This window comes from Pongo pygmaeus, chromosome 19 (genome assembly GCF_028885625.2).
Source record: "Pongo pygmaeus isolate AG05252 chromosome 19, NHGRI_mPonPyg2-v2.0_pri, whole genome shotgun sequence".
NCBI lineage: Eukaryota > Metazoa > Chordata > Mammalia > Primates > Hominidae > Pongo > Pongo pygmaeus.
Window position 1 is genome coordinate 50218278 of NC_072392.2, and position 15572 is coordinate 50233849.

The 15572-nt window shown below is 41.3% G+C and overlaps 1 protein-coding gene across 2 annotated transcripts in view; it reads left to right on the forward strand.

Annotated features, from left to right (window-relative positions):
* LOC129018027 (C-C motif chemokine 2) overlaps positions 1–15258 on the forward strand; it is a 33163-nt gene extending 17905 nt beyond the window's left edge. The window contains exons 1-3 of one of the 2 annotated variants that reach the window (XM_054459150.2): positions 12689–12814; positions 14023–14134; positions 14512–14641. In XM_054459150.2, the coding sequence (XP_054315125.1) occupies positions 12739–12814; positions 14023–14134; positions 14512–14617 (294 nt within the window). In that variant the 5' untranslated portion in view covers positions 12689–12738 and the 3' untranslated portion in view covers positions 14618–14641. Of the gene's footprint in view, positions 1–12688; positions 12815–14022; positions 14135–14511 lie in introns of those variants that run through there. The other variant, XM_054459151.2, reaches the window with a different exon arrangement.
* The last annotated feature ends 314 nt before the right edge of the window (positions 15259–15572 follow it).

Consider the following 15572-nt stretch of genomic DNA (forward strand, 5'->3'; position numbering starts at 1 on the left):
ATCTGAAGGGTCTTACCTCTGCCATGGCTCAGTCTTCTTAATTGTTTACAGGAAAAAGCAAAAAGGCAGAAGTTGTAGGTGTATGCTGCACAACTCAGATTGCATAGCCACATTCCTCTCAAGGCTCAGAATAATTAAAGTCCTAATAGCTTTACGTTTAAATTATTTGAAGTTTGACTTATTTAATTTCACACCAATAAGGAGGGTAATCTTAAATTCTAGGAGAGAACAACCAGCAGGCAGACCAGGAGTAGGGGTGAATGAATAGATATTGTGAGACACAGTGAGCCCTCTGGTACATGCAAATATTAAGCAGAGTGTCTGATGGTAGGACAGGAAAGGAGAGAAGGGCTACATGTGCTCAAGGCCAAACAGAATCTGCTGAAACTTCATTTTTGAAAAATTATAAAATCATGTGTTTTCATGCAGGCCTTGTACTCTTGGGCACAGAGAATTAGAAAGAACAGGAACAGAGAGGCTGGTATATAACTGGGCATTGAGTTCAATGGGATTCAAAGAGTAGGCTAGTTACACCAGTAATGCACCTAGTAAATTTAGGCAAGTTACTTTACCTGACCAAGCCTCCATAGATTGAGATGTAGAGTAGGTCAATGAGTCATATTCGCATCAGCATCACTTAGATGCTAATAAAAAACACAGATTTCCAGAAACCATCAGCAAAGACTCTGATATGGACTGTTGGGTGGGGAAAGTGTCCCTTACACATTTTTAACTATTTCTCAGTCATGTCTTGGGACCTGTGAGTTTCCCTGATGCTCTCTCTTTCAGATCAATGTAGTCTCCAGGCTTGACCTGTGACCTCTGGCTTAGGCATAAGGAGTGTTTTTTGCTGGAACTTTCCCACCTCCTAGACTTTGCTGCTGGACATGTGCCAGTCCTAAGTAGCAGAGACTGCAAATGTCCCCCAGATATCTGTGGGCTCTTCTATATTCTCCAGCCTAAATTGCATTTACCCACGGGCTGTGTGATTGAATTCTAACCAGTTGGGTGAGGGCTAAAATGATATAAGCCACTTTCAGACTTTGTCCCTATAAACAGCTCTTTCTTCCTCTGTTGTGGTAATGTTATGCGTAATGTGTTCCATATAGCTCAATTTCAAGATGGAAGCAGTCCATATCTGCAAGTCACTGGTCACCTGGCGTACCTTGAACTGTGACATGAGAAAGAAATAAACATTTGCTGTGTTAAGCCACTAAGCCTAGTTTGGAGCCTAGTTTAACCCTGATTAATAGAGGAATTAGTAGCACAATCATGTGAAACCATTAAGAACTTGAAACATGTAGCATTAACTAGATATTTAGTAGCAGGCAGTGAGGAAGCTGACGTCACAGTCTGAAGAAAATAAGAAACTCATGTTACAAACTGTCAAACCTGTCAGGTGCTATCTGCTGAAATAGTAGCTCCAAGAGGAAAGTTTGATAAGGATACATTAGTAGCATGTTGGTTGTTTTTGTCTTCCTTTTTGAAGGGATTCCAAGAAAGAGATGAGCTCAGAAAAAAAAAAATCAATTGGTCATAAGGTAGAAATGAAAGATAATAAAATCCACAAATTCAGGACCTTAAGTTGTTGGGAAAGCCATCTGTTTCTAGGTCCCAAATATTAAGAGAAGGTATTTAAGGATGAAAAAAAAATCAGCAATAGAAGTCTATGGGGAAAAAAAACCTCTTAGTTGGATGAAATAACATAGGGCAAAAATCAGATTGAAGTTGTAGACTAACATTCAAGCCTGCAGCCTTCCTCATTAAGAGGAGAAGGAGAAGGAGAGGCAGAGGGAGAGGGAGAAGGAGAGAGAGAGAAGGAGAGAGAGAGAGAGAGGGAGAGAGGAAAAATAATTGGAAAATTATACCAAGAAAGAAACCTGGGCTGTGGCTGCTGGCATATGGAATTGACTGAGAGTGAGGATATCAGAAGCCCACTGTTATTACCAGAGCTGTACTATATTGTCAGTGAAACCATGAGTGATCCTGAAAAGTTCAAAAAGAAGACAAACTCCAGGCCTTGCTGTACAGCTTGCAGTCCTCAAAGACAGCAGAGCCCCCAAGAAGAGCGTGTCTCTCTTCAATACTCACTTCAGAGGTGACCAAAGGGGAATAATGGAAAAGGAGGGAACTCACAAAGGAAACCAGAAACCAGGATCAACAAGACAACAGAGCTCCCCCAGAGAGAGAGAACCAGCCTAATCAAGGATGGGGGACTTTTTTTTTTCTTTTTATTATACTTTAAGTTCTCAGGTACGTGTGCACAACATGCAGCTTTGTTACATAAGTATATATGTGCCATGTTGGTTTGCTGCACCCATCAGCTTGTCATTTACTGTAGGTATTTCTCCTAATGCTATCCCTCCTCCAGCCCCCCACCCCTCAACAGGCCCTGGTGTGTGATGTTCTGGATGGCAGACTTTTATAACATCTGTGTGAAGGATTTTGGGCTTGGCACAGTGCATTGGCCATTGATGAATGCCATCTTTCTTTCCATAAATGAGAGTGTTGATTACAAGTACCCTGTCCTTTTCAAACTTGAAACTTTAGGTAAGTGGCAAATTATTTGTCTTTTTAGCTCACAGGGTCACTGGACAAAGTAGATCCATAATCTCAGCTGATGGAGATAACTAACCATCATCAAGAGATCCTGTCCATTTAGGTTGGTGCAATGACTAAATGGCACCTTGGGTTGTCTCTCTTGTGGGTGGATTATTTGTGTACTCTGCATGTGAGAAGAAGTAAGCAAAAGGCAGATTCCAATGGAAACTATTAGTCTTCACCAAATATTCATGTGATCCTCTTCATGTCTCAGCTCCTCTGCAGTTACCCTGGAGTTGCATGATGAGTGAAGGCCGATGTGAAGTAGGCAGAAGTGATGTAAGCAGCTTTTATGTCTGGTTCTTTAAAACATCCTACACAATCTATCAACCCTCTCTCCACTCACATCTGGGAACTTGGAGGCCATATGTTCCATACGAAAGCTGTAATTGGCAAACAGCCAGAATCTATGAGTCATTCCTTACAAGAGAGCACTTTTGGAGAGCTGCCTAACCAACATCAGGCTACAATACAAACAAAAAGTAAATATTGCAGTAAGCCACTGAGGTTGTTGTTGTTATAGAAGCCTAGGCTAGCATTACCCTGACCAGTTAGCCCAGGAAAGTAGCTATGACGTTCTGTGCCTCAGTTTTCCACCTCTCTACAAAAGAGTAAAGTTGATTGCCCTAAGAGGATTATAACAAAAAGAACATTTTAGGCCAGGTACTGTCTCACTCCTGTAATCCCAGCACTTTAAGAAATCAAAGTGGAGGATTACTTGAAGCAAGGAGTTGAAGACCAGTCTAGGCAACAAAGCGAGACCTCCATCTCTACAAAAAATAATATTAGACAGATGTGGTAGCACACCTATAGTCCTAGTGACTCTGGAGGCTGAGGCAAGAGGATCTCTTGAGGCCCAGGAGTTCGAGGCTACAGTGAGCTATGATGGTGCCACTGCACTCCAGCCTGGATGACAGAGGGAGATACCATCTCTAATAAAATAAAATATTTCTAAATTTTTTTAAAAAGAATATTTTAAATAAAAAGGCTTTGGGAAACCTCAAGGCAATCTGGGAAGCAGGCTTCACTTTTGTAAATAATTTCACAGAAGAGGAAGACATTTAACTGCTCTAAGTCTCCTTTTTCTCATCTTTAAAATGGGCTTAATTAGAATAGGTTTGTTCGGAGGATTAAATAAGTCATCTCATGTGAAATGAAGTAAGATAGAGCCTTGCATAGATTGCATAGGTTAGCATTGCCATTGATAACTTACTATCTGCCGGACACATTGTTAGCATGTTTACACTAACATCGAGTTTGGTGTAATTCTCTTCCAAAAGTGATAAGAAACTGCAGAAATGAGCTCAGTGATGCTTGAGAAGGAGGAGTAATGAACCCTACGTTTGTCCTGTTTTGCACAAAGGGAGATTGAGACTAAGAGTTAAGACACATTTCAGAAGACAGGGAGTCAACAAAGAGGGGCTCTAGAATCAACTCAGCCTAAAGAACATAGTTCTCTTAAGGATTTTTTCACTGGTCTCCAAGCCTCTGGTGTCTATTCTTTTATTTTTATTTTTTAAAGAAAGGGTTGGAATAAAATCAACGTCAATGTCTCTTTCCAGTTTGTCTATAACTTTGCAATATTAGAGGAGATCTGGAACACAGCTGCAGAACAAAGACAAGAGTCCTGATTCCTAGGATCCTTGTCTGCTGATCACTGATCACTCACCTCTCCCTGAAAAACTCCCTTTTTTCCTTTTTTCTTTCTTTTTTCTTTTCTTTTCTTTTTTCTTTTTTAGAAGTCAGCCGGGAAGTTCATCCTGGGCAGAACCCACAGTAGCACAGCAAAGCCGCTGTAGCCTGACTGCCTCTGTTTGATTCATCTGGGCAGGGTATCTCTGAAAGAAAGGCAGCAGCCTCAGTTACAGGCTTATAGATAAAATTCCCATCTTGCTGGGACAGAGCATCTGGGGGAAGGGTTGGCTGTGGGCGCAGCTTCAGCAGACTTAAACGTTCCTGCCTGCCAGCTCTGAAGAGAGCAGAGGGTCTCCCAGCACAGCACTTGAGCTCTGCTAAGGGACAGACTGCCTTCTCAAGTGGGTCACTGACTCCAGTGCCTCCTGACTGGGAGATACCTCCCAGCAGGGGTCAACAGATGCCTCACACAGGAGAGCTCCAACTGGCATCTGGCAGGTGCCCGTCTGGAATGAAGCTTCCAGAGAAAGGAGCAGGCAGCAATCTTTGCTGTTCTGCAGCATCCGCTGGTAATACCCAGGCAAACAAGTCTGGAGTGGACCTCCAGCAAACTCCAGCAGACCTACAGAAGAGGGGCCTGACTGTTAGAAGGAAAACTAACAAACAGAGAGCAATAACATCAACATCAACAAAATGGATGCCCACATAAAAACCCCATCCAAAGGTCATCAGCATCAAAGATCAAAGGTAGACAAATCCACAAAGATGAGGAAAAAAAGAGCAAAAATGCTGAAAATTCCAGAAACCGAATGCCTCTTCTACTCCAAAGGATCACAACCCCTCGCCAGCAAGGAAACAAAACTGGACAGAGAATGAGTTTGACAAATTGACAGAAGTAGGCTTCAGAAGGTGGGTAATAACAAACTCCTTCGAGCTAAAGGAGCATGTTCTAGCCCAATGCAAGTAAGCTAAGAACCTCGATAAAAGGTTACAGGAACTGCTAACTAGAATAACCAGTTTAGAGAAGAACATAAATGACTTGATGGAGCTGAAAAGAAAAGCACGAGAACTTTGTGAAGCATACACAACTATCAATAGCCGAATTGATCAAGAAGAAGAAAGGATATGAGAGACTGAAGATCAGCTTAATGAAATAAAGTGTGAAGACAAGATTAGAGGAAAAAAAGAGTGAAAAGGAATGAACAAGGCCTCCAAAAAATATGGGACTATGTGAAAAGACCAAACCTATGATTGATTGGTGTACCTGAAAGTAACGGGGAGAATGCAACCAAGGTGGAAAACACACTTCAGGATATTATCCAGGAGAATTTTCCCAACTAGCAAGACAGGCCAACATTCCAATTCAGGAAATAACAGAGAACACCACTAAGATACTCCTCGAGAAGAGCAACCCCAAGACACACAATCATCAGATTCACCAAGGTTGAAATGAAGAAAAAAAATGCTAAGGGCAGCCAGAGAAAGGTCAGGTTACCCACAAAGGGAAACCCATCAGACTAACAGCGGATCCCTCTGCAGAAATACTACAAGCCAGAAGAGAGTGGGGGCCAATATTGAACATTCTTAAAGAAAAGAATTTTCAACCCAGAATTTCATATCCAGCCAAACTAAGCTCCATAAGAGAAGGAGAAATAAAATCCTTTACAGACAAGCAAACGCCGAGAGATTTTTTCACCACCAGGCCTGCCTTACAAGATCTCCTGAAGGAAGCACTGAATATGGAAAGGAAAAACTGTTACAAGCCACTGCAAAAACATACCAAAATGTAAAGACTAATGACACTATGAAGAAACAACATCATGATGACAGGATCAAACTCACACATAACAATATTAGCCTTAAATGTAAATGGGCTAAATGCCCCAATTAAGAGACACAGACTGGCAAATTGGATAAGAGTCGAGACCCATTGGTGTGCTATATTCAGGAGACCCATCTCACATGAAAAGACACACATAGGCTCAAAATAAAGAGATGGAGGAATATTTACCAAGCAACTGGAAAGCAAAAAAAAAAAAAAAAAAAAAAAAAAGCAGGGCTTACAATCCTAGTCTCTGATAAAACAGGCTTTAAGCCAACAAAGATAAAAAAAGACAAAGAAGGGTGTTACATGATGGTAAAAGGATCAATGCAACCAAAAGAGCTAACTGTCCTAAATATATACGCACACAATGCAGGAGCACCCAGATTCATAAAGCAAGTTCTTAGAGACCTACAAAGAGACTTAGACTCCCACACAATAATAGTGGGAGACTTTAACACCCCACTGTCAATATTAGACAGATCAAAGAGACAGAATATTAACAAGGATATTCAGGACTTGAACTCAGCTCTGGACCAAGTGGACCTAATAGACATCTACAGAACTCTCCACCCCAGATCAACAGAATATGCATTCTTCTCAGCACCTCATAGCACTTATTCTAAAATTGGACACATAATTGGAAGTAAAACACTCCTTAGCAAATGCAAAAGAACGGAAATCATAACAAACAGTCTCTCAGACCACAGTGCAATGAAATTAGAACTCAGGATTAAGAAACTCACTCAAAACCACACAACTACATGGAAACTGAACAACCTCCTCCTGAATGACTCCTGGGTAAATCACAAAATTAAGGCAGATATAAATAAGTTATCTGAAACCAATGAGAACAAAGACACAATGTACCTGAATTCCTGAGCACAGCTAAAGCTTCAGAGGCAAATTTATAGCACTAAATACCCACATGAGAAAGAAGGAAAGATCTAAAATCAGCAATCTAACATCACAGTTAAAAGAGCTGGAGAAGCAAGAGCAAACAAATTCACAAGCTAGCAGAAGACAAGAAATAACTAAGATCAGAGCAGAACTGAAGGAGATAGAGACATGAAAAACCCTTCAACAAATCAATGAATCCAGGAGCTGGTTTTTTTGAAGAAATTAACAAAATACATAGACTGCTAGCCAGACTAATAAAGAAGAAAAGAGAAAAGAATCAAATAGAGACAATAAAAAATGATAAAGGGGAGATCACCACTGATCCCACAGAAATACAAACTACCATCAGAGAATACCATAAACACCTCTACACAAATCAACTAGAAAATCTAGAAGAAAAGGAAAAACTCCTGGACACATACACCCTCCCTAGACTAAACCAGGAAGAAGTCAAATCCCTGAATAGGCCAACAACAAGTTCTGAAATGGAGGCAGTAATTAAAAGCCTACCAACCAAAAAAAGGCCAGGACCAGACGAATTCACAGCTGAAATCTACCAGAGATAAAAAGAGGAGATGGTACCATTCCTTCTGAAACTATTCCAAACAATAGAAAAAGAGGGACTCCTCCCTAACTCATTTTATGAGGCCAGCATCATCCTGATACCAAAACCTGGGAAAGACACAAGAAAAAAAGAAAATTTCAGGCTAATATCCCTGATGAACATTGATGCAAAAATCCTCAATAAAATACTGGCAAATGGAATCCAGCAGCACAACAAAAAGCTTATCCACCACAATCGAGTCAGCTTCATCCCTGGGATGCAAGTCTCTTTCAACATATGCAAATCAATAAACATAACCCATCACATAAACAGAACGAGTGACAAAAAACCACATGATTATCTCAATAGATGTAGAAAAGGCCTTCAATAAAATTCAACACCACTTCATGTTAAAAACACTCAATAAACTAGGTATTGATGGAACATATCTCAAAATTGTAAGAGCTATTTATAACAAACTCACAGCCAATATCATACTGAATGGGCAAAAGCTGGAAGCATTCCCTTTAAAAACCAGCACAAGACAAGGATGCTCCCTCTCACCATTCCTATTCAACATTGTATTGGAAGTTCTGGCCAGGGCAATCAAGCAAGAGAGAGAAATAAAGTGTATTCAAATAGGAAGAGAGGAAGTCAAATTGTCTCTGTTTGCAGATGACATGATTATATATTTAGAAAACCCTATAGTCTCAGCCCAAAAACTCCTTAAGCTCATAAACAACTTCAGCAAAGTCTCAGGATACATCAATGTGCAAAAGTCACAAGCATTCCTATACACCAATAATAGACAAACAGAGAGCCAAATCATGAGTGAACTCCCATTCACAATCGCTACAACGAGAATAAAATACCTAGGAACACACTTGCAAGGGATGTGAAGGACCTCTACAAGGAGAACTACAAACCACTGCTCAACAAAATGAGAGAACACAAACAAATGGAAAAACATTCCATGCTCATGGATAGGGAGAATCAATATTGTAAAAATGGCCATACTGCCCAAAGTAATTTATAGATTCAGTGCTATTCCCATCAAGCTACCATTGACTTTCTTTGCAGAATTAGAAAAAACTACTTTAAATTTCATATGAAACCAAAAAAGACCCCATATAGCCAAGACATTCCTAAGCAAAAAGATCAAAGCTGGAGGCATCATGCTACCTGACTTCAAACTATGCAAAGAGCCTACAATAACAAAAACAGCAAGGTACTGGTACCAAAACAGACATATAGACCAATGGAACAGAACAGAGCCTCAGAAATAACACCACAAATCTACAACCATGTGATCTTTGACAAATCTGACAAGAACAAGCAATGCGGAAAGGGCTCCCTATTTAATAAATAGTGTTGGGAAAACTGGCTAGCCATATACAGAAAACTGAAACTGGACCCCTTCCTTACATCTTATACAAAAATTAACTCAAGATGGATTAAAGACTTAAAGGCAAGACATAAAACCATAAAAACCCTAGAAGAAAACCTAGGCAATACCATTCAGGAGATAAGCATGGGCAAAATGTTCATGACTAAAACACCAAAAACAATTGCAACAAAAGCCAAAATTGACAAGCGGGATCTAATAAAACTAAAGAGCTTCTTCACAGCAAAAGAAACTATCGTCAGAGTGAACAGGAAACCTACAGAATGGGACAAAATTTTTGCAATCTATCCACCCAACAAAGGGCTAATATCCAGAATCTACAAGGAACTTAAAAACATTTACAAGAAAAAAACAATCCCATCAAAAAGTGAGTGAAGGATATGAACAGACACTTCTCAAAAGAAGACATTTATGTGATCAACAAACATATGAAAAAAAGCTCATCATCACTGGTCATTAGAGAAATGCAAATCATAACCACAATGAGATACCATCACATGCCAGTTGGAATGTCAATCATTAAAAAGTCAGGAAACAACAGATGCTGGAAAGGATGTGGAGAAATAGGAACACTTTTACACTGTTGGAGGGAGGAGTATAAATTAGTTCAACCATTGTGGAAGACAGTGTGGTGATTCCTCAAGGATCTAGAACCAGAAATACCATTTGACCCAGCAATTCCATTACCGGGTATATAAGGATTATGAATCATTCTACTGTAAAGAAACATGCACACGTTATGTTTACTACAGCACTATTTGCAATAGCAAAGACTTCAACCAACCCAAATGCCCATCAATAATAGACTGGATAAAGAAAATGTGGCATATATACACCATGGAATACTATGCAGCCATAAAAAAGAATGAGTTCATGTCCTCTGCAGGGACGTGGATGAAGCTGGAAGCCATCACTCTCAGCAAACTAACACAGGAACAGAAAACCAAACACTGCACGCTCTCATTCATAAGTGGGAGTTAAACAATGAGTACACATGGACACAGGGAGAGGAACATCACACACTGGGGCCTGTCGGTGGGTGGCGGGCAAGGGGAGGGAGAGCATTAGGACAAATACCTGATGTAGATGACGAGTTGATGGATGCAGCAAACCACCATGGCACGTGTATACCTATGTAACAAACCTGCACGTTCTGCACATGTATCTCAGAACTTAAAGTATAATAATAAAAATAAAAGATACCTTTTCCAATTAAAAAAAAAAAGAAAAAAAAACTCTTTAGAAGTCAAGACTTTGTTTTCACAAGGGGGGATCCATTTCCTGCCCATCACTCAGGATCATTCCTTGATCAAGGCCCCTCATTCATCAGGCACCAAATCACAAGCAAGAAATGGGTCTACTCTAGGTCACTGCTGAAAAGAAAGCCTCCAAGAAAGAGAGAGAAAAAGCCCTTGAAGCTGCCCCTGCTTGCTAGGGACGGCCGGTGAGCTGGATGAAACAGCTGCAGAGCTTGGATATCTAAAGATTGATTTTATTTATTTCCACTGAGCCACTGAGGTTTTTCAGGTTCAGAGTAAATCCAAAGCCCATTAACTCCAAAGCCATTTTCCGAGGAAAACACAAAAATGAATAATCACTTGCTGATAATTCCTTTAAATTCCCACCAGAGTTATGAAATTATTCTTACTACAGAAACAATTAAACCACGTCAGACAAACACCTCTGAGGTCAAGAATATTCCAAATTTATTCTGCCGATAATTTTTTAAAACCTCATATCTGCCACATGTGCAACTCAGGCATTCTTGGAAACCATCCCTGCGGTAGCATATCTTTACATGAAAGCAGTGGGAAAACTTGGAAGAATATTTGGAGAAATATCCAGACTCTGAGGTCTTTCCAGCATTCCCAGTCTGCCCTTTTTTTTTTTTTTTTTTTTTTTTGAGACACAGTCTCACTCTGTTGCCCAGGTTGGAGTGCAGTGGCATGATCTCTGCCCACTGCAACCTTCATCTCCTGTGTTCAAGCAATTCTCATGCCTCAGCTTCCTGAGTAGCTGAGACCACAAGCACCTTCCACCATGCCTGGCTAATTTTTTGTATTTTTAGTAGTGACAGGTTTTCACCATGTTGGCCAGGCTGGTCTTGAACTCCTGACCTCAAGTGATCTGCTTGCCTCAGTCTCCCAAAGTGCTGGGATTACAAGTGTGAGCCACTGTACCCGGCCCTATTTCCTAATAATAAAAAACAGTAACTTCTACTCACTGAGTACCTACAGTGATCTAATCATTATTCTAAGCAGTTTAGATACATGAACTCATTTAATTCACACTACAATTCCCTAAAGTACACATGATTAGTATCCTACTCTTACCCTAGCAGAGAGTGGTTAAGTAAGTTGTCCATGGTATCACAGCTAGTCAGTCACAGAGCCATCATCCAAATGCAGACATCCTGAATTCAGACTCTACATTAGACGAACCCACCTGGAACACAGCAGGAAAGAACAGGGAAGACTCCATATTTTTGGCCTCTATTTGGTAATTATAGTTAACTTTTTAGGTAATCATAGACCAATTATCCTAGATGGGCACTTAGAGACTTTGCAGTACAGCAAGAGCCCTCTCTAATCCTGTGCCCATGACAGACATCACCAGTCAACCACAACACAGTATTTAACTAACGCAAGTCAACTCCTCAGAATCTTTAACATTCTTGTTTGTGCTACTGTACCAATCAATCAATTTGATATAAGAGTGTGCAGGAAAAAACAGGAAACAGGTTTGCAGTACCTCCATACCAGTATTCAATGCTGTAATCCACTGCAGTGAGTCCATTAAAGACTTTTCCTCCCTTATACCATCTCCAACTAGGGTGCCTAGTGTTATGAACAAAGGGATATGTATGGGTTCTTGTGTCCCCTCTCTCTTTGATATTTTTAGCCATCAGATACCTTGCCTGCAATGTGTGCTCAGAGAGTGAGGGGGGAACTAGATGATTGATTTTCCAAATGTGTTCCCTAAATCTGTTCCCTGGGGAATAAGGGCATGGGAGGCTGCCTATTCTATTTCAAACAAATCCCCTTCACTACAGTGTATTTGATGAGTTGGGGTTTGTTTTAATTCCATTTGGAAAAGGGCTTTAGCAGCTAAGCAAATGGTTTAAAAGTGCTTCAGAAGTCAAGATTAATAGAAACTATCCAGTTCTGATGTCCTATCCTGCTAAAATTGCAGGGCACTAAGATTCTATGATCATTACATTGAAACAGAGCGGCAAAGCTGTGGTGTGTTGTCCTTCCTGGTTCAGAGATGCAACTGTGTGCAGGGCTGCTGAGCTCTCTCTGCATCTGGGTGGGAGCCTAATGGAAGTTTTGGGGCTCCTTTCTGGTCTCCAAAATCCTCAAGACCACCATGTGAACACAGGAATCAAGGAAAGTTCTTAGATCAACTCATCCCCCAGGCTCTTGGTTTCCTTGTGCCTTTCCCCCACTACAGGTGTTTCATTTCAACTCATCCCCCAGGCCCTTGGTTTTCTTGCTCCCTTCCCCACTACAGATGTTTAACTTCATTTCATAATCACATACTCCCCTCCTTTCCCACAGCAAGATCCAGATGGATTAAAAAATGTACCAAGTCCCTCCCACTAGCTTGCCTCTCTTCTGTTCTGCTTGACTTCCTAGGATCTGGAATTTGGTCAGCAATTCAGGAATCCCTTCATCGTGACCCCCCCGCATAGGCAAAGGCTTCCCTGGAAGCTCGCATACTGTCTGCTCCCTATAAAAGGCAGGCTGATGGGCCAGAGGAGCAGAGAGGCTGAGACCAACCCAGAAACCACCACCTCTCACGCCAAAGCTCACACGTTTGGCCTCCAACATGAAGGTCGCCGCAACACTTCTGTGGCTGCTGCTCATAGCAGCTGCCTTCAGCCCCCAGGGGCTCACTGGGCCAGGTAAGCCCCCCAGCTCCTTACAGGAAAGGTAACCACCTCCAGAACTACTAGGTCAGCAAGAATCTTTAGACTCACTGCAAATTCTCCATTTGAAAAATAGGGAAACAGGTTTTGTGGGTGGACAAGAAATGCCTCAACCTCACATCCAGTCACTGGAAGAGCCAGAACCAGAAGCCCAGGCTTCTGAGGCTTTTCCCCACATTCAAGAGGGATGCTGGGTGCATCCATACCCAGCTATCCTTACAGTGTTTGGGAATGGGGAATGGCTCTTTCTTACTGTGGGCGTGGTGGGTATTTTTGGCAATGGGGGAGAAGGAAAATCTGTTGATTAGAAGCTCAGTATGTTAATTTGACTCCAGGACAGCTTTCAGAGACATTGGCTAAGAGAAGAATGAGGTCCCAGGGGGATCTCTTGAGGTGACTTACTTTGACACTGTTGGGGAAAGTTATCTAGGAGATTTGTTCCAAAACTCTTTTTCCCATACTCTGGTGACAAATTTACTGAGTGTATCGGTCCCACTGAGCCAGTGCATGGCATGGTAACAAACAGTTCTAAATTATCAATGACTTAACAGAATTAACTAAATTAACAAAAGTTACTTTCTCACTTGTGCTAAATATCTATAATGTATGGGCTCAGGCTTCTGCATTTTATACTCAGGATTCTAGACTGATGGAGAAGTTGCCCGTGAGGGGAACATTGATGGATACTGTGATAAAGCAAAAGAAAGCTCTCAAGAGTCTTGCATAGGCAATGCACTGTGGCTCAAAAATGACACCCATCACTTTGTCTCCTCCTTTATTGATCAAAACTAATTAATGCTTCCAACCAAACAAAAGTGGTCAAGAAATGCAAGTCTACCTTGTGTCTCAAAACAGAGGATGGAGAATATTTGGTGAAAATTACCATGAATATCACATGGCCACGTAGGTCTTTATAATGACAGAGCTAGCATTTGTCACATTGACCAAGCTTTTTCCATACCCTCAACAGTAATGATGAGTCCTCAATGCACAGGGGAGGATGCTGAAGACACAGGACAGCATCCTCCAGACATATAAGACTTCAGAGCAGAGGGATTCTCCCTCTACCTCTCGCAATTTCTTGCTTTCTCCTAACTTCCTTTACAAAGTCATGCTTGGAAATGTCTATGTATCATCATGTGGCTCATTTTTTTCTCTGTTCATTTTTTTTCCCCAAAATTCAGCTTCTGTCATAACCACCTGCTGCTTTAACCTGGCCAACAGGAAGATACCCCTTCAGCGACTGGAGAGCTACAGGAGAATCACCAGTGGCAAATGTCCCCAGAAAGCTGTGATGTAAGTAAATAAAGCTCACCCTCCCCTAGACAAAAAATTAATGTCTAGGGCACAGAGTCAAGAACTGTGACACAGTTGCTGGGTGTCATAGACTCTGATAGTTTGACCTCTATGGTCCAGTTCATTAATTTTCACAAGTAAGTGTTCACTCCCAGCTCCCTGCCTGGGAGCTTGCTGTAGTCATATCAATTTCTTCAAGTCAAGAGCAAAGATGGCTTTACTGGGCCTTTAAGAGCAGCAACTAACCCAGGAGTCTCATCCTTCCTCCTCTCCATAGCAACCCTTTGTCCAGTGGCAGATGGTCCTTAAATATTTACGGTCAAATGGGCAGAATTTTCAAAAACAATCCTTCCAATTGCATCCTGTATCTCCCACAGCTTCAAGACCAAACTGGCCAAGGATATCTGTGCCGACCCCAAGAAGAAGTGGGTGCAGGATTCCTTGAAGTATCTGGACCAAAAATCTCCAACTCCAAAGCCATAAATAATCACCGTTTATAAAACCAGACCAGAGCCTGAGTGTTGCCTAATTTGTTTTCCCTTCTTACAATGCATTCTGAGGTAACCTCATTATCAGTCCAAAGGGAATGGATTTTATTTAATATATATATTTTTTTAAAAAAAAAAAACCTATTGCATTTAATTTATTGAGGCTTTAAAACTTATCCTCCATGAATATCAGTTATTTTTAAACTGTAAAGCTTTGTGCAGATTCTTTACCCCCTGGGAGCCCCAATTCGATCCCTTGTCACGTGTGGGCAATGTTCCCCCTCTCCTCTTTTCCTCCCTGGAATCTTGTAAAGGTCCTGGCAAAGATGATCAGTATAAAAATGTAATTGTTCTTGTGAACCCAAAGTGTGACTCAGTAAATGGAAGTAAATGTTGTTTTAGGAATACATAAAGTATGTGCATATTTTATTATAGTCACTAGTTGTAATTTTTTTGCAGGAAATCCACACTGAGCTGAGGGGGACAAAGATGGCTGTGGCCAAGAGGGGCTTGGTTTGGGGGTGGGAACTGTGTCCCTGGGAAATGACTTTTTGGTTTAGCTGGTCTTCATTGAAATGCAGGGTGAAACTGACAAACCCATTCCAGCCCTCTATTCCCATTTTCAACAGTATTTCCCAGACCCCTAATTCAGCCACGAAAATATCAGGAGCTTTGCCACCATTCCTTTCCTACCCACCTCATGCTTGCCTCTCCTGAGACCTATTTTAACAGTCCTGTGGTATCTCCCTCTACCCGACCCTGCTCCTTGGTCTTCCAACCCAGACTAGGCAGACATGACAGACACTGGGAAATCAGAGGAAGGCTAGGTGACCCTTGACCAGAGGTTTAGGTGCAGGTTTTACAGGTATGGTGGAGCTTAAAGTAGGTCTTGTGCATGCACAAAGTGGAGAGGCTCTGCTGGAGGTATTTCAGTCTAGGTAGAGGAGAAG